The sequence below is a fragment of the Meleagris gallopavo genome, chromosome 1, assembly GCF_905368555.1.
Source record: "Meleagris gallopavo chromosome 1, MGAL_WU_HG_1.1, whole genome shotgun sequence".
Taxonomy (NCBI): domain Eukaryota; kingdom Metazoa; phylum Chordata; class Aves; order Galliformes; family Phasianidae; genus Meleagris; species Meleagris gallopavo.
The window spans coordinates 40,235,304-40,255,684 of record NC_139404.1 but is presented as its reverse complement, the minus strand read 5'-3'; the positions used below and the strand labels follow the sequence as shown (position 1 = coordinate 40,255,684).

At 36.2% G+C, this 20,381-nt stretch overlaps 1 protein-coding gene across 5 annotated transcripts in view; it reads right to left on the bottom strand.

The window, feature by feature from the left end:
- Nucleotides 1-270: 270 nt before the first annotated feature.
- Nucleotides 271-20,381, bottom strand: part of METTL25 (methyltransferase like 25) — a 55,726-nt gene continuing 35,615 nt past the window's right edge. Inside the window, exons 7-12 of one of the 5 annotated variants that reach the window (XM_085222091.1) lie at nucleotides 19,660-19,689; nucleotides 18,472-18,545; nucleotides 15,512-15,605; nucleotides 2,746-2,820; nucleotides 2,070-2,141; nucleotides 271-563 (exon numbers count right to left, since the gene is read on the bottom strand). In XM_085222091.1, the coding sequence (XP_085078217.1) occupies nucleotides 465-563; nucleotides 2,070-2,141; nucleotides 2,746-2,820; nucleotides 15,512-15,605; nucleotides 18,472-18,545; nucleotides 19,660-19,689 (444 nt within the window). In that variant the 3' untranslated portion in view covers nucleotides 271-464. Of the gene's footprint in view, nucleotides 564-2,069; nucleotides 2,142-2,745; nucleotides 2,821-15,511; nucleotides 15,606-15,679; nucleotides 16,416-18,471; nucleotides 18,546-19,659; nucleotides 19,690-20,381 lie in introns of those variants that run through there. The other 4 variants (XM_085222101.1, XR_014882822.1, XR_014882825.1 and 1 more) reach the window with 4 other exon arrangements.

Below are 20,381 nucleotides of genomic sequence, written 5' to 3'. Positions count from 1 at the left end.
CTGTTTAAACTATGTGTGATCTGAATCCAGAAAAGAAAAAAGCCAGGCTTGCCTAAGATTGTTGATGTCATCCATTGGAAAAATTGAGAATTTCTATGGAAGAATAATCTTGAAATTAAAAATACCAAGAGGAGGGACATCGATATATAAGAATAGTGCCTTAAAAAAACATAAAAATTATTTTAAAATGTTAATCACATAATACAGGTCATAACTTTTATAAGAAAATCGTATGTTCTGCATTACTTAATAACTGACATGATGAAGCAGTAGTATTTATAAGAGAGGTACAGATCACAGTTTATTTCTTATGATTCACAGAGGCATTGCGTTTATTATTTTTGCATCTGAAAAGTAAATAGTTGCCAAACGCATCAGTATACTTGAGGAATCAATTAAAAAGAACAGTGAGGAAATAGCAGTATCAGTTCAGCGCTTTCAACCCATCTGCAGTTTGCTTCCACTTAAAGATATGACTGTTTCTTCAGAGCAATAACTGCACAGCATCTGGGGGATTTCACAGGATCAAATAACTTCACAAGTCCTGACCAGGCAATGTTGTTCTGTAAAGCGATATATGATTGAAGTACATTAAAATGTCTTTGACTTAAAAGCTAAGATATGGTAACAGATCCGCATTCCCGCCCCCCTCCCCTCCCCCTAAAAAAAAATTCTTAATGCAAAATGGGAAAAGCACTTATCTAACAATAAAAATAGTGAAAGTTTGTTGTAAAAAAAAGGAAATGCAAAGAAGGATATATCTTAAGGTCATTAAACTATTTCTGGCACCATGAAATGACAATTTACCGCCTCCTTCATCAATAAAGCTTTTTTTTTCCCAGTTGAACTAGAGAAAATATATTGAGGATCAAGTCCTACTTGTTTTATGCAGCACATTCTACTACTGCAGCTAATTAACTGACTTTTCAAATGAATAAGGCCAGCTGGATCTGGTCTTCATGTTGCATATGGCTTTTATCATTTCTATTTTTTCTTCCTAAACATATTTTGTAAATCAACCAGTACAAGATTAAATCAATGGGTATATTACATTTAGGAAAGGTAAATTAGAACTAAATGCAGCAAGTCTGATCTCCTGTCTTGGAAATCATACAGATCTCTGTGTGATTTATAACTGGTTGGCATGTGGGAAAATACATCATTATTTAAATATTTCATATTGTCTCTCTGTAAAAATACCAGCTAGAACAAAAACATACATTTACTACAGCTCAATTGTTCCAAGAGCTCCATGGCAAAGAAAAAACTAAATTTTTAGGTATGATAAAAAGAAGCTGTTAAAATGAAAGGCTTATAGTGGAAAAACAGCTATTCACATGAATGGGTTTAAACTGTATATTAAAATTTCATTTTCACCATGGATGAAAGCAGGAGCTGAAAGATGCTACCATGTCCTCCAATAAAATTGTTGCTTGTCCAAAAATACGTTTACCAGAGCAAAGAAAGAGTGATTGATGTTTCTGAATTTATCAAGTCAAGGTCAAAATTAGTGTTAGTAGAAACACTGTGATATAAATCATTATAGAGTAAATATAGTAGTATTTGCTTATCAAATGTACTTCAGTTGATCCATATGGTTGGAAAAAGTGTACCTCTCTCATCACAGATATTCATTAATAAACAATAAAAATAATGTAATGAGACCTAATTAAAAATTTCTTGAATTATATGTTCTACAAAATATCCTTTGGACGTTCTAAAATGTGCAGTATAATGTTTGTCATGCACTTCCAATATTTTTTTTAATAATCTCTATGTCATATTAAATGAGATTTGTTGCATATACAATTTATTCATTTTTTATCATTTATTGACTTGTAATTACTATTCGATTAAATGAACCTAAGCTTTACTGTTGCTGCTTTACTGAAAATAAAAACATCTGCTGGGCATATGTTTATACTAAATAGAATGAATGTTATACTTTTGCAAATATGAGAAAATAATTCTACAACAGAGACTTTTGTCTGCACAGTAATAAATGGGCTGAAATAGTCTCATTTCTCTGATGTAGCCTTTAGGTACCATAAAATGTAATGCAAAAATACCTGCTCCTTGAGGTAGCAAAGACGATCCAGAAGTATCAAAACTTCTATGCAGGGAGCTAGCACAACCTTTAGCTGAAAAAAAGATTAGATACTGTTATGATTTTGGGAAAGGGAGCCAATACACTTCCCAATGGCTCCACTTCAACAAAATAACACCAGGAAGGTCAATCAATTTCTAGGGGTTTTGTTGTACAAATGTCATCTTGTAGGATGGACATCTTCAAAACAGATTACGTTAAAGATCAAAAATACATGGAAAGCCATAAAACTAGAAAACTACATTATTAGTTAGTTTTGATGTGTTGTCCAACATGAAAATGATATTATATGAGGCAGAACAATTTTAAAGAGGGAAATAATGAATTTTAATATAAAGAATTTTTATGAAATAACTGCATGGAGACCATTCTAGGTTTAAAAGGAGACTAACATTTTATTTTCCAGGGTAATGGTCCCCCTTGAAAAAGAATCTTCCATGTGTTCGCTTTATTATTTTACTGACACCTAATATAGTTTTTGAATGAGATATGCTCCAAAGTTTGGAAGTGGAGCTGCTTTGTTTTTGAGATTGCATACCAGAATGTAAGACAGTCTACTTCCACATAAAACTTAACTGGGCTTTGTTCTAAACTACCACATATATACAAGGTAATGGTATTAATCTTATAACTCTTACCATATTAAATGCTTCAAGCTCATTCATTCTGTGCTTGTATTTTTCATAGTAATCCATTATACAGCTGTCTGGGAGCTGCAAGGAATTTAAAAAAAAAAAAGTATCAGAGTCATTCTAGTTTTGAAATATGAAATATGTTTTTCATAATTGAAAGTCATCCTACAAAATGAAATCTATTGCTTTTTTTTTTTTTTTCTTCTTAAATTAGCAATTTACTAAGGTCTATAACAATTTTCCAATAACCATTTCTCAGTTCTCATTTGCAATTACTGTTCTACAGACAGTATTTTGCACTACCATGACATAGAGATATATTCATTATTCAGAGAGTTCTAGACATTCTTAAATGCGTATTACACAGCAAAGTGGAGATAACATTCTCATTTCCTTTCCTATATATCTTGTCCCTTGTGCCACCCGGCCCAAGAGATTTATTTAAATAGATGAAGATTGGAGTCTGGTGTCAGAATAACACGCTTCAGTTAGGACTCCTGGATGGTATTTCACATTACAAAACCTACTGTCAGATTCTGGAAATAATACTTAGTGTCATTCTATTACAAGTAACCCATGTCTGAAATAAAAGTTTTTCTATTCACCTTGAACTACTACATATTCCCATCTTCTTTTCCCAATTACTTGATTCAACACTGCCAGCATTGCCACTATAACTGCAAATGTGGTGACTTAGGGCTGAATTTGATATGAGTAGATCAAGAGCTTGGCTGAACCAACATTCCTCTCCTTTTAACCCGTGATGGCCACTGCAGCACAGCAGATAGCACCTGTAGTGCCCAGTCACAAGGAAATTTAATTGCCTAAAATAGTAAAATAAACTAAAAACATTTCCATAAAATATAAGTTTTCAGGTCATGTGTGTATTATGGACTTAATCCTAAGATAGCCTAGAAGGGAATGAAATGGCTTCAGCGCTACCACTAACTGTCAGTGAGTTCTCAAAGATGCTATATCAGACGGCTGGTGGATGTGAGCCTTTCAGTATTAGAGCAGTCTGTTCAAATTCAATGCACAGAAAAAAATCTAACAAATACTCAGGAAACATAAGAAAAAGGAGTGGTAGGCAGGTAAGTAATGAGTTTGTCTGCAACAAATCACAAGGCAGTTTGCTTGGGAGGTGGGTGAGAGTGTTCACTCTACAATTGCCTAAAAGAAGATCATGGTGAGGTGGGGATTGGCCTCTTCTCCCAGGTAACAGCAAGAGGAGAAGAGGTGATAGCTTCTAGTTGCACTAGGGGAGGTTCAACTTGGATATCAAGAAAAAATTCAGGCATTGGAACAAGCTGCCCAGGGAAGTGCTGGAGTCACTGTACCTGGAGGTGTTCAGGAAAAGAGTAGATGTCGCACTGAGGGACATGGTCTAGAGTGGGCACAGGCATGGGTTAATGGTGGGACTGGATGATCTTACTGGTCTTTCCTACTGGTCTTTCCTACCTATCAATCTAATCTATGATTCTATGAGTCATGACGGAAAAACAAAAGGCTGTCATATATTTTGACTTCGGCAAGATTTTGACATCATTTCATACAACAGTTTCAAAAGCTAATACAAGAAACAAGGCTTAGATTAAAGTGAGTGAAAAGTGAGTGCAAAATCATAACCAGAGAGCTGCTGTTAATGAGTCTCTAAACAGCTGAAAATCCATACTGAATGGAAGTCCATTACAAAATGGAAAATGTTTTCATTAAGAACTCAAATGATAGAACTGAAACCACACTCAGTCTGAAAATGTGCAACAGGAAAGCACTGCAAAAACTTTAAATAATTTTCAGAAATGGGAGCACTGCTTAGGAAAGGAGTTTGAAATGCTGTATGGAAAACCAGGAGGGACTACATTCAGGCAGAAATAATCAGCTGTTCCTGATGGGAAACACCACATGGCAACCTGGGAGATACAGCAGATCACAAGCTGAGCAAGAGTCACAGTTGTGCTTCTGCAAAAAAAAGCAATCATACTGCAATGTGTATGGAAGAACAGCTTGCAAAGAGCAGGAATCAATCTTTCAACTCTACTTGGCAGTGGTAAAGCTTGAGCTGGAATGCTGTATCCATTTGGGGCACCAGATTTCAAAGCATGAGCTATCTGAAAAGATAAGAAATAGAAGAAAGAGCTCCATATCCTTCTGAAAAGAGATCAGCAATCTAGAAAATATGACCTGTGAAGAGAGATTCAGAGAACTGGAACTAATAAGGTTAAAGAAGAGAAAATTTAGAATGGGCACAATAACAGATTTTGCAAGGCTGTCACCAACAAACAAGGAAGGTTGTTCTGTGTATCTACAGCAGGCTGGATAAAAATGCATGAGCTTGCACTGCAGGAAAAAAAAAAATCAATCAAAAACTTGAACAATTTTTTCTGTGAAATTAATTCAGGACTGGAGAAGTTGTCTGTTTCTATCATGGGAAGTATTAAGAAGATTAGACAAACATTTTTTAGGAAAGATACAAAATTCTCGCTCTGAAGCACTTTTATAGCCCTTGAGTTATACATGCATATTTTTTAATTTAGAAAGCACTTTTTCAAACTAGAGCAGCAAGGTCAAAAAGCTGACCCGGAGGTACTAATGCACTGACATTTTCAGCCTTGTTGGTATTTTATTTTCAGTAAAGCTGTTCAAATATCTGAAGTTTTTTGTTGTTGTTGTTGTTTTATTATTTTGGTTGTGTTTTTTTTCCCCTCTGTAAAGAGCCAAAGCAACTAAAATACATCAGTCATGAGATAAACAAAATAGTTTATTTGAACTCTGCCCTATAAGCTTTTCATTTCAACTGAGAATTAAAAGGGTTTTAGTATAATGGATTTCTGAAATTACAGGCTCTTTGGTATTAAAATATAAATATCTGTATTTGTAAAAATATGAATACAAAACCTTTCTGCTATTGCATCCTTTCTGGTCTCCATTTTTCAACATGAAGCATTTCAATTAAAACAAAACAAACCATGAAATGTTTTGCAAATAAAAAGTTGGGTCAGAAATGTCTGCTGGATGTAGCCATACTTGCCAACACTTTTGCACTCCCTCCTCACTCAGCACACTGACAGAACGCATCCTGCTGTCACGGACAGATTAGGTAATATTCCAAACTGCACCTCAATTAAAAGTTTGGTTTGAATACACCAGGCCAGCTGAAAGCGACACAGTGACCTCAGAAAACTGTTGACAGAAAAGGGCGTGAAAAGGGTAAGTGGTCCCTAGCTACATGGTCCATTTTCTGGAGGGAGACCAAAACCTAGATTATGTTGGCCTTGAAACCACAACAGTTTGCCACTTGGCTTCAGTACTTCAAAGACACCCAACACATTCTTCAGCTGCCCTTCCGAGGTGAGGCACAATAAATTATTGTTCACATTTTCCGGACGGAATTGGACTTACACATGCAAAGAAAGCCCCATTTAGCCATTGGAATTGTGTGTACAATTATCCTCTGAATAGGGATGCCACAGATTTGTGAATGTATAAGAAATTTTATATAGATGCACAGAACGTTTTTTCTTCCGTTATGATGTTGTTAATATCAACTCACAGCATGAGTCAAAATGTGTGAAGGAACCTAAAAACATACATCATGCCTTTGTCTTAGTAATAATTCTGCACTCAAAGATATAGCTTATGTTACTGATATTCTAGTAAGGTTCAATGCATGAAGAGTTTTCGGCCAGTATACTTCGCTGATTTAGCTCCTGATTTTTACCAGGCTGCAAACAAAAGTGCTTCTTCACTTTGCACTATGATGGTAGTGCATCCTTTCTTTCAAAGTAATCTATCTCTTTGTGGACTGGAGTGGTGGCCGAAATAGCCAAACAAGAGGGATTAGAGGGCAGCCACATTCCCACTGTCCCTGTTACAACACCACCACATGCTGGAGGTGGCACTGAGCCCTATGGTGGGCACATCTTCAGGCTTCAACACTGTGAGGCTGTCAGCAAATCCTCAAGAGCAGATGAGGTGCTACATGCCCAAGCAGAGTGCTATACAGCATTCGCACAAATGTGCTGATAGAGCACATGCTGAAAAGAAAGCAGATGGGCACAAGGTGGGTGACAATGAGGAATACCACACTTGGCATTTCTCCAGAGAGTCTTTTTTCAGATCTGTGTCTTTCCCCAGGCTAAGAATATTTTGATTGAACTGAAGAAAGTCTTTTCCTGTCTGCACACCCTCTTCAAAGGAGAGCCAAATCCTACAGATCCTGTTCTATAGTCAGGTTAAACAGATGTGTTTCTCTTTGCTGCCCCAAGAGACTGCTTTCCCCCGATCTGACTGCACATTCATGTCTGCTCTCTCTTCTTGTACCAACAGTATCATGAGCACCAGCAAGAGTACCAGAGAGTAATAAGAACACTTCAGCAGAGCAGCCTCAGGACAAAATCCTTGGGAGACCATCCTACAGAGACGCTTTTTACAATCTTCTCATGACTAAGGCGGTTAAAAAAAATTTTGTTTTTCACATAATTTAATTACTGAGAAACTTATGTTTATTTAGAACTTCATTTGAAACACCATCTATATTATTTCTAATTCTAATTAAGTAAAAGTCCCAGTCCTGGTTTCAGCTGGGATAGTGTTAATTTTATTCCAAGTGTTTGGCATTTATTATGAGAGTAATGCTGGTAGCACACTGATGTCTTAGTTGTTGCTGAGCAGTGCTCACGGAGCCAAGGACATTTCAGCTTCTTGTCCTGCCCTACCAGTGAGGAGCTGGGGGAACACAAGGAGCTGGGAGGGGACAGAAGCAGGACAGCTGGCCCCTACAGGCCAAAGGGATATCCCATACCATATGGCATCATGGTGAATGATAAAACTGTGGGAGCTGGATGGGGTGGGGAGCTGCTGCTCAGGGACTGGCTGAGCATGGGTCACTTGCACTTCTGCATCACTTGTTTTGTATATTCTTTAATCATCATTATTATTTTTTTCCCTTCCTTTCCTGTCCTATTAAAATTATCTCAACACCCAGTTCCCTCCTGTACCCACTGTGGGGTAGTGAGCATGGCGCTGAGCTGCCTACCAGGTTAACACAGCAGTCACACTGCTTGAAACTGCTGTCAGACTGAAAAGCTATGCTACCATAATTGGGATAGTATTTTGCCTTTTTGAAAAGCAATTATACTCGAAAACAGTATTATGCAGCATATATATGCAGGGTATATTTTATACATGTAACACAAGTGTTACCTGAGCCTTCATTAAATATTTATTTAAATAACAGTAGAAATATAAAGTTTGAGGTGTTCACATTCATTTAAAATCCTCAACACTGAATGTGGTGGGATCAGACATTTTTCTGATTTCTGCAAAATTCTTTTTCCTGCCAAGCAGTGCTATATATGTACAAGTTTGTTCATGCTTTAATGTTTCATTCGATTCCACTACTGACAGTTCCCCAAGTCTAAGTATGTGGCTCTTAAGCAATTTAAAAATAACAGTAAAATTAAGTGATGTAATACAATTCTTCCTCTTATGTCTAAGTGGAAAAACCTTCATCTGCTAACTGCATTTTATAATATTCTCTCCTACTAAGTCAAGGTAGGCATTTATTAACTTTATATCAAAACACAGCAGAAAGGCGTTTTCAGGAGAATTAACAAATGCCAAAAGATGGGGAAGGCATTCTTATGTGTTTTATCACAACAAAAGAACCAGGCACAGACTTTTCACAGTAGCAGCTGTGTGGCATACTTTCATAATATTTGACTTCCAAGAAAGTAGCTTCTTTCAGTGCAAGTTAGCAGACAAATGGAAAAATAAATACTCCCGTACAACCACCAAGTTCTCAGAAGACTTTTCAGTGGCATTCTTTTAAGCAATCTACTTGAAAACAAAACTGGCTTAGCTCTCTGGCATCTCACACTAAAAACTTCTGCATTTACAAGCAGTTATTCTGTAGTTAAGACTCTTAGAAAGTTTCTGTATGTCAAGTTTTGGAAACTGAGTAACGTTACATATGGGAAATGAATAACATGTTCTGCCATTTGAATTTAGGAAATCTCTTCAGCTAAAGAGTTCATATTGGTGTTGAATTTAAGTTCAGAAACTCAGCTAATCCTATGGGATAGGCTCAGAGAATGCCATGCTTCTTTGGTTGGAATCTTGTAACATGAATCAGAAATTCGTATCAAAAACAACTTTAGCAAAATTTGAATAGATAGATATTAAAGATGGATGGATTCTCTTACTCTAGAATGTTTTCACATAACTGGAAACATTAATAAGCATTTTCTTGGAAGGATGGAACTTTCAAATATATTGTTTTTAAAAAGTTTAGCTCTCTAAATACTGTAACACAAGTTATCCTCACAAGCTCCATAAGGATAGAGCCTTTTCATCCTCCCCTGGGTTCACCTGCTGATTTAATTGAAATGTTGTTTGGCAATAACATCTATAGAGCACAGTGCCTCTTAGTTATATGGTTTACAGCATTCTGCTCAGCATAATTGTCACAGTTGCGTTCAAGCTTAATGAATTGAAAGATCATTCAGATCTGAAACACAGATGATGTAGGACCAAACTAGGAAACACACACGATAAATTGCGTAAAGGAGAAGGAACATCCTCAAAACCTTCTCACTGTGACATGAGTAGAACATGGTTAGGGACTAAATCCAGGACAGCTCATGACACATTCTGGAATAAGAACAAAGATGGGGGAACAGGGCTTCTGCCTGCACGTTCATCAGAGGGACCCTGAAGCATGTGAAGGCTTGTTGGATAGGCCTCGGTTTGGTCTAGAAAGGGGAAAAATGTATAGTAGGGATGGATCCCAAGAAACTCCAGAAGTGCTTCAGAACATTTTATCAGCCATGCATTGTGAAGCTGTCTGCAAGGTATATTTACTGCAGCATTTTCACAATGCACTTCTGTGCTTGAGACATCCATTTCTCCTCAGAGGAGTCTCTGACAGTTCCATCTTTAAGTTCCTGGCTCTAGGCCTTGCTTTCATCTAATACTACAGGAATCTGAACACAGTAAATTGGAACTGTTTTTGTATTCATTTTAGAAAGAGTACTCTTATCATGTAAATACATGCAGGCAAGCAGAGCATAAGTTATGTCTGCTGAAAATGTATTCAGGAATGAACCCAATATATTCAATATAGATTTAGCTAACATGAATAACTGGCTCATAAGAGAAGACATCTCCTTAAACCCTGTTCACTTTGCCATCTGAGCAATTATAAAAAGGAAACATATGTTAAAACTGCACTTCTGAAATAGTGATAAATTACATGGAACTTGGAATAAAAGTATATCTATGCTCCTTGTGCAAAACTAGTTGTTTTTAAAATTAACATATCCTCATTTTATTAAAAAAATCAATAGAATAAGCTTTATTATCAGTCAGAATTTTGACTTTCTTTGTTACTTGATATATTATTGAGAGATCACTCAGCTCAGCTATGTAGTTTCAGGCTTTACATATATATACAGGCTAACATAACTATAAGGTGTTTACTTCATCAAAATGAAAGCCAAAAAGTCACACATGCTCTACTGCTAGTTCTCTTAAAAAGTATTGTTTTTTTTCTATTTTTTTAAAACACACTATAGCCATATGAAACATACATCAAGTGTGTCCAAAACCATTAGAAAATAAAGTTTGTCTGACAAAAAAATAACCAATTATCAATCTAAATAATTAGTATAATTTCATACAAATTCTATTTTCAGTTTTCTCTCGTAAGTTTTATTACTCAAAATTAGAAACTACAGAGTTTGCGAAAGCACAAAGTCAATGTACCAAAAAGGAAGTAGTATAGGAATTCCAGGAGATCTGAACTAAGAAAGCCACTGTATTTCAGATCTCTTTGGATTTATTTAGTGATATTAAAAAATGCAAGCATAACTACTGTATGAAAAGGACTATTTCATGATTTAATGATATACAATAAATTGAAAAAGCCTTCAGAAAAATAAGAGAAAATTATATATAATTATTTATCAATTATTAATTATAAATGAACCAAAAAGTATCAGTTACTGTAGCAAAAGGAAGTGCTAATGCGTTCATTTAATTAAATATACTTTAAATACATAACTTTTTCAAAATATGCAGTATGATATTAGTTATACCCACATTTAGCTATACAGCTAAATGAAGACTTCAAAATATTCTAACATTGCTAGCCATAATATATAAAATATGAAAGCTGCTTAAATCATGTAAGATGACAAATGAGCTTTTTACAGGGCATGAGTTTCTGTTACTGTGTTATTAATTTCACTGCTGGGTTCAGCACCTCACAGACAGGTGAGATGCCCTTTGCTGATCCTGCAGTTCAGACCTGACAGCTGTAGATCTTTGAGAGATGTTCTACCTGAAGCCAAGGGTCAGAAAAAGACAAATGGGTGGCAGCTGTTTTTAAGAAGTCTGGTCAGGGCTACAGCAAACAGGGATGGTGGAAGGTGTGCGTTAACCATCTGTTTACTGTTGCAGATTCTTATCTCAGGTTGTTCACCAAATAAAAGACTTTTTCAACAGGAAGCAAATTCAGGTTATGTGCAGTCACCAGGTGATTCAGAACTTAAAAACACCAGTCACAGGAGACCTGGAAGCTCAGTAAAACAAAACCAAGTGAATCTGCCACAACACACTCACTGACTGGCAAAAAACTTCTCTTTGTTCATGGAAGCTTAAGGTGACCCTACCTTCAAAGCTTCTACTCTACCTCCCCAGCATATGTCTGCATCTCAAAGGGTTAAGTGATTTGTGAAATATTTGGACTAAGACAAAGTAACTACCTTATATGCTATTAGCCCCTAGCAGCAGCTACAGAGTAAGTATAGCGGGAGATGAAATCACAGTGACTAATAGCTTTTCTTTGCAGATGTGTCAGGAGTGTTTCCAGCCCTGTATACCTTCCTGCAATCAGATGTGGCATTAAATAGCATTCTGTCCTGAAATGAATCCTGGCCAGCTTGCTTGCTGAGCAGCTTTACCCGCTGAGGTTCCCACTTAGAATCACAGAGCATCCCAAGTTGGAAGAGACCTATGAGGATCATTGAGTCCAACTCCTAAACTTAGCAGAACAGTCGTCATCCTGGCTAGACTGCAGGTCCCCGAGTCTCCCAGCCTTAACCTGCTAAGCCCATAACCTTTCATCACCCTGTGAACAACCTTTTGCCTGATTTATCCCAGTAGGAACAGGACACAGGGCAATTTAAGAACACTTAAATCTATCTGCAAGGAGGCCACAAACAGTGGAAACACATCATGCTGAAGAAATGCAGCAAGAGGAAGAAACAGCTGCCCTTACTGCTTGAAAGAAGTGAGACAGACAGTGCACAAGAGGGCAGCTCCATCAGGAGAAGGAACTGGGATGGGCACTTCATTCTCTCACATGAGAGTCCCACACTCATGTTAAATTAGGCAAAAAGGGAATAAAAGGGAGAAGAAACCTGACAGAAAGAATTTATTCCATATCTAAGCAACACTGAATGCTTTGTCTGTACAACACGGAGTATATGGGAACACAGGGAGAAAAACAACCTGGAATAAAATACTGCCTCTGTGTGTATCCACGCCAATTACTGAAGCCTTACACAGGAATCCATGGCCCACAAAGCAATTCCATTAGTTCTGAATCTAGGAGCAATATAACCATACCTGTGAAGCATCAAGCTCACACTAGAAGACCCCTCTCTGCCCTCACAAAATGAGAATATTTTGTCAGACATTCAACAGTCATGGTGCGTGCCTCAGTTTTACCACCGAAAAGAATGGTCTTCAAACAAAAGGCAGGAAAAGAGTTCATTTACGTCTCAGTGTGTAATCTGGAATTGACAGGCTCTTCTACATTGAAAAGAAACACTAAGGAGGAAATTATTTTGGCTAAGGTAGTGGGAAACTTCAGTCTCTGAAGGGTAACTTGTAACAACGAATAGGTGACTGGTAAATGCTACTTTTTGTAGGGAAAAAAACCACCACCACCAACAAAAAACAACTATTTTGTCTCACTCTCACTCAGTCCTGATTGACAGTCTTTTTATAAAGGCTCTGGTTCTCACTTCTGATCAGCAAAGACCTTCTCATCTATTTCACACATGAAAGAGGTGCTGTTCCAGTGATGAATTGATGGGGTTGAAGTACCTGAATACCTGAGAAGAGCCCTCGTATGAGCCATCACTTAGCAAAACTCACTGAGCAGATACTCACATGAGTGAGCATCAAGGTAGTCTGGGTTTTTCAGGCAGTTGCCCTCACTCTCTATTTTTCCAGATCTGAGAAAGCAAGAAACAGTTCTGATTTGACCAAGCTTTACTTAGCTGCTTTTTAAACATTACTGAAAGAAACTGATGAATGAAGAGAATAATGGCCTCCTTTATGAGTGAATGACGGGCACGTTTTTGGTTACTGTGGTATTCTCTCCACTTATGCTTACTCTTTACTTGCACTTTTCCTCAGGCACCAGTTTTTGGCCACCACCAGAGACAGAGCAGACGTTTGGTCTATGCAGTGCAGCTGCTCTTTTGTTCATTTTTAAAACCAGAACTAGAAAACAAATTCTGCATAAATTTCTCTTTGATTTGTTGGCTGTGAGAGCAAGTGCATAGCATTCATCACATTTTTAGCTATGTAAGTATTTTTTTTCTGAAGAGAGGAATTTAACACATTCTCCAATACTGTGTAGGTATAGTGCTGACTCCACCACGAAAACTGCAATGTCAGAGCCACCATTGAGGGAGCAGTAACAACTTTCCTCACCCTACCATCAAAATAGCACCGCTTTTATACTGCTACAGATTTGAATATAGCTGGGAAATGAAAAACAGTATTATTTTGATTAGCATAAAACTCAGTTGTCAGTGTGCAACCAGCTGCACATAAAAATGAGAAACTTGAGCAAAAACGAGCATTTACTTGAATGAGATCTTCAGCTCCCACACAAGCATGCAGCTTGAAGTGGTGCTGAGATACACTTCCCCCAGGGCAGCCCTGCAGCACCTCTAAAATCAGGCACGTTATCACAAAGTTTCCATGCTCACTAGTTTTAAAGAAAAGAATGAGTAACTCTTTACCAGCAGAATTTAATCAATAATTCATTAAACTGGCTGTAACACAAACAATCCACTGCTGCTTTTGGGTGACTGCACACACGATAAGGAAGACCCAGCAGTTACTTTAAACCAGTGCAAGTATGTGATGTTACATCTATTTTTATAGAAAAGCAAACAGGTAACTCAATTAGCAAACAATTTAATCCTTTTAAACTAAGAATCCTTTTAAACTAAGAATCTTTTAAAATAAATATCCCTTTTAAAACAAAGTGGCAGAAGCATTTTTCTTAAATAAGTAAGCAAGATTCCACCATCAGTTGCTATTATTTGCTCTTTTAGCTATTTGTTTCACATTTTTATCCTAGTCCATAGTCTGATGCGCCTGTAAATTCTAGTTGATTACACATTTCAACTTTGGATATTAAGTATTGATTTACCAAAAACTACTACAACATTCAAGTTAAGTATTTTACATGCTTGTCACATCTACAATTTCTTTGATTTTTACTATTTTTTTTAAATATTCTGCAAAAGACTTTCTAGTATATCTGCTGCACAGCTTATTCTTACACTGCAGCCAGGATTTTCCATTCACACAGCCATATTCCATGCTTAATGCTAGGTTGCCATCTGTTGACCAACTTAGCAGCTGTATTGTAAAGATATAACACAAGGCACTTGAGAACATAAACAAATTGCAAAAGACCTTTCAAGTTTAAATCCCAGTTTTGTATTACTTCTTTCTCTCTACCTGGGAAAGTTATTTTAAAGGTTACCATTTCTCCTTAACATTCATTAATTCACAGGAAAAAAAAAGTATCAGGCTTTTCCATATGCAGAAGCAGTACCGGAGAACATCTTCAAAGGCTGCTTAAGGAGACTGTCCAAAGGCTAAAATCAATAGGAAATACTTTGGGAACCAAACTGTATAAGAAGCACACTGCAAGGCTGGAATGATCAGTATTACGTGCTATAGTTTTATGTTTTTCACTTTCAAAAGGTGTCCAAGGGAATCAAGAAAATATTGCCAGGGAAATGAAAATTTAAAGGTGTCAATGTGCTTCCTATATATTTCATTCTTCCTTTTTTTTTTTTTTTTTCCTTTTTTCAATTGCTTTCTTTTAAAAAGAAGTACAGATGAAAAAAACAACATCTTTGTAAAGGACAGTATATTAGCTGGGTTTACAAGGGTGCAAGAGTCACTTTTATCAGGATGCACAGTATCAGCTCAGGGAAGAAACTCTTCATACCTGCTTCACTTAGCATCTAAAAGGCTTTAATTTTCTCTAAGTGAATGCATGTATAAAACCGAGTGTCTAGAACATTTCTTTTGCCTCAAAGGGGATTTGTAGGAGTATCTTCAAAAATACTAGAAAGGCCTTCAAGAATTCTGATCATCTGCATCATGCATAAAAGACAATTATTTTCTATGAAGACAGTAGAAAAACAAAGCTTGCCAAAGAAACGATACATGAAAAGGACTTTCCAAAAACATGAAACAACTCTTTTATATTTCTTAATAGACATATTATATTAAATAATAATGTACTAAATAAAAAACCAATAACATATTTTAATAGAAATATAATCAAAATAGAGATCAGCTCTATTAATAGTACTTTATATAGCAACATATAAACTTTCTATAGCAATACATGAACACAACGCAGTTTAAACACCGCATTATGGTGCTGAGCTCAAGAACTTACATGGATATAAGGATTTCATGCAGCCTCTGTTTAGTGACTCACCTTTGAATCATCCAGTTCCAGTTTTTTCAGAGACTTTCTGACATAATCTAAGAAGGAGGATGATTTGGAGAAAATTTTTCCAACGTGTCGATCACTGCAAATATAATGTTGAGATGCATGCATTCCACTAACAGAAACTTACAGATTTTAAAAATCATTTTTATCTGAATTTCCAGTTGAGGGTCAATAAATCTGTTGGACAGCCCCTTGAGACAAGTTAGTGACAATTTTTCTTTTCTCCTTTTCACTTAAAACAACTAGCTAACACTTGCAGAAGTTGCTAGGCATAACTATACAGCTGTACTACAGCTGGAGTACGGTTACTGTTTTACCAAAAAATGAGAGAGGCGAAGATTTCTTTTTAATTTCCCCGGTGATGGTTTTATTTCTTCATACAAGTGACAAAATTCTTATTTCTGCTGAATGATATTTCCTTCTGTGCTCCTATAACACTGTCATTATTTACTACAATGCCGCTGTAATTTATTGTGAACCACCAGACTGAGCAAATGGCAGATCATATCAAAATTTCACTGTTAACCTTGTGTTCTTATCCTCAAAACTATTGCTTAGTTAAGTGATACCAGAACTTTCCCTGTTTACAACAGTGACTCACTTTTGAAGCCAGCTAAAATTGCAGACAGTTTAAGAAAACATGTTAAAATAATGCACAAAAATATGAAGACCATATAGAAACACTGACAGGTCACATCCATTCATTTTCTCTTCTTTGTTTAAAATATCTTGGACAAATTACGTAAAACTTTTGTTAATCTGAACTCACTTTCTTGACTGTTCCCCCACATAGCACTGCCCTCATCCAGTTTTGCAGCTTAGGAGTTACATTTTCAGATATAACAGCCGCTCCTGAACATGCACTTCAATTTCTTAAGAAGAAAGTATGCTAAGTAAAAATAATAACAAATAGATTAAAAAAAAAATAATTGTAAATATTTTGAACTTTTCTCCCTCTTTATTCTTAGTAAAAACTCTTTCTCCTTATTTAAGGATCAGAATTAACATCTACCAAGGTCAATATAATGAGTTTACTCGGTGGCAGTTCTAATGTTTTTTGGGTAGCAGGCATCCCCATTCACTGAGAACCAATGGTCACATTTATTTTTAAGAAATAAAGAATTTCTCTAGTCATATTTAATATTGAGGTGCATTTAAACATTTGAGCTGATGCAGCCTGAAAATCAGTTAATGATTATGCTGCTATGACAGGCCTCTGCCCTCCTATTTAGATGCTAGAGGGGGAAAGATATCACATTGGGTCTGGCTGAGATAGGTTAACTTTCTTCAGAGCAACCCATATGGTGCTGTGTTTTGCATTTGTGACTAAAACAGTGCTGATAACACATGGATATTTCAGCTGATGTCAAACAGCTCTGCCTTGCAGCAAGGAGGATTGGGTTGGGCAAAAGGCCAGGGGTGAACCCAGCCAGGACAGCTGACTTAAGCCCACCACAGGGATATGCCATACTGTATACCATGACACACAGCAATAAAGCTGGAGGGTGGTATTCGCAAGGTTGCAGACACTTGTAGACTGCCTGGGCAGCAGTCTGCTGGTGAGAGGGTGAACCTTTGCTTCATTTGTTTTTGTGTTTAGAGTTGCTTTGCATTTTTTCCACCTTTCCCTTTCATTAACTTATCAAACTGTCCTTATTTTGATGAGTTTTTCTCATCCTGCTGTGGGGGTGGTGAATGAGCAGCTAGTGAGTGCTTAGTTGCTGGCAAGAGTCAGCATAGATATACAATATATTTAATAGATTCATGTTGTATACAAGTAGTTTACAAAAGGAGAACAGATTAATAATAGTTCATAGTCTTAACAGTTCATTCTCTCAATTGCTTTAATGTGCTAAGTGTTATTCTGGAACTGGACATCTCAAAAAATGCAGAACAATCACACTAGGTTTCAGAACAAGAAAGAAAATATCAGCTTTTCCACTGAAACTGGTGACAACTCACATTAGTCAGTTTGAAAGCAGGTAGGCTTGCCCTGCTTTTATTTCAGAAGTATAATCCTAAATTACTTCCTCCAAATTATGCTTCCTTTTAAAATGAAGTTTTATCTCACGCTTAGTTTTTTTCATACTTTATCAACAATGGTTTTATGTGTTAACTTTTAGGTAATTTTAAAGTAAACAAGTATTTCTTCTTTCATGAGACCTTCTGAAGGGCTAGCCGTCTGGCTTCCCGTTTTGCAAAAGACTTGGGGGTATCTGCATTAGCATTTATTTTAGATCATAAATATATTCCCCAAGTGACTTTTGGGGTTTGCTCATCTCCCATAGCATGGTTTGTGCTGTGGAACAGGATCAGAGCTCCAAAATTAAATTAAATTGGAAGGTGTGCTTCTGGATGTGCACCAAATGCTAATGAGCATACGTCCCACATAATGAGATAAAAGTTAATCTAGATTGCAACTCCAGAAAAGTGTTTAGTGAAGATGGCAAGACCATGGCACTAACTTGCCAAATCCCATCGTCCATAGGCACAGCACTTGCTGATGTAGACACAGGGAGCCATCAGCACTTGCTGATGTAGCCCTTCACAGCTGGCCATGTTAGCCATTGGTCATTTTTCTCAGGACAAATGAAAATATATTTTTGTCTTCTGCAGTATTCAAGCTGCCAAGTCTTCTGAAATACAGGATAGCCCATCAACTTCTAGATGTTTGCTATTGCTTTGCTGTTGAAGATAGATTTTAATAATGAATCCGGTACCAAGGAGGATCTATTTCAGCTATGAGTAAAAGAAGGGTAATACATTTGTGATGTGGACATAGGAGCAAATGTGATGTGCAGAAGGACAAATGTATCCTTCATTTTAATGTCAATATGTATCTTCAGTCTGAGACTGATTCTTCAAACCTGCTTTTTAAGAAATACAAAAAGGAATAACAGAAAATCAGATGTTGTTTTGTATTCTCTGAATTCAGAGCTTCCTACCTTTTGGTGACACCATACATTTCTTCTATAATAACCTGAAGAACAGCTCGATAAAACAATGATTCTGTAGGCAGCTGGAAAAAAAAAATCAACAGAAAGGATTTAAAACTGGAATTGAAATAATTAATATCATGGTAAAAAAAAAAAACGCACAAAAAAACTCACAAAAAACAGTATTGGCTTCTACTTATTGGTTTACATTCCTTACAATCAGTCATAACAACTGGACATTTTACTAATGTTCCTGAATCCAGTTAGATTTACATTGTCAGATTCTAACATAGCTTGAATGTTAGAAAAAAAAAAGAAACCCGAAGCCTGGAATAGAAGTTCAAAGACTGGCAGAGAAAAAAAGAACAGAGAAAAAATGTAGTGATCATGACCCAAATTATACTCTGCAAAATAAATATAACAATTTACCTAAACTGTTTAAAGACAAATAAATAATTTCCTAGCTGAATCATCATGTGCTGTAGTCTCAACAATGCAGAAAACACTGTGCTCATAAAAACAGAATACACTTAAAAGTTCATATCTTTGAGTATAAAAGATCTGTTTCCATAAAAATAGTTGTCAGTCTAAAATTCGTGGCAAAGCGCACCCACAATGAAAGATTACTGGGAACAGGAGGATTACACACAGAGAGAAGAGTTCTCAGTCTTTTTAAATATTTGCACAGTAGGTGTCTGCCATCCCAAACAGGATAACTTGTACAACAGTAATTCAAAGTATTCACTGATAAAAAAAAAATACAGAGATTAAAAATGAGAATGATGATGTTTCTTACAGATATAAGCTTCTGTCATAACAATTTCTATTTTTACATTCATTGATATAACACTGGGATGGAGTGATCCAAACCAGGGATATCAGAAGGGCATTTGGACTTAATTTATATATTTGTTGAAAGATAGTGCAAGAAGTTAGAAAGAGTAGCTTAAATTTTAAGCCATGCCTTTTTTTCAGACTCTCAATTATCAAGAGAAAACAGACTCACTAGGTACAATTGCAGCAATAAAAATGCAATTTCATGATGACACATGCTATCTATCAGGATTTGATGTAGTGTATGCTAGTGTTTTAGATTCCAGAACTTCAGAAGTTCAATAAAAGGTCACGGATTAAGAGCGTTTAAAGGGGAAAAACACATTTTATCTTAGAATGGTTAAAATAAACAGTATGACTTACCGTTCGGCCAACTGCAACTCGCTCCAAAGCCTTTAAGAGTGAAGGAATTAAATTGCTGATATGTTTATTCTTTATCAGAACATTTTATAAACACACTGTATAAAAGTCAGAGGATGTGACATTTTAAAAGATTAATGGTGTGACATAAGATGAGCTTGCACACTTTAAAGTGTTAATACCGTTACAGAACCATAAACAGCTCACTCCTGTTATTTTGGTTTATTTATAAGAGAAGCAATGATAACCAACTATATAGATGTGAGCAAAATTTATTTCTTTTTCTTAGTTTTATAAAAGAATTTCTGAGAATTCTTTCCGTATTTTTTCTGCCTTGTATTGTTGTATACAATTATTGTATAATTATTTATTTACAATATAATATTTTAAATGCAATATTAGATATTTGTTTTGTATCTTCTATTCTTACAGAAATGCAATCAATTCAATTTCCAATCAGTCATTTCAAAGCAAAGATTGGTTCAATGGCCAATGCCTTTAAACACTTTTAGACTCTAGTATAACGAGTGTAAATAAATTAAAAAATTCAGAGGGACTGAAGTTAAAAATGTAATGCATAAACTTTCACAATAGATTCCTCAGATCACAAATCCTGATGCTGGTATGAGAGTACTTGATTTTTATGATCCATACTGACCAAGAATGGCAAATAATCAGAAGCATGGTATGTTTTTCTCCAACAGTAAAGATCATAGTAGAAATGA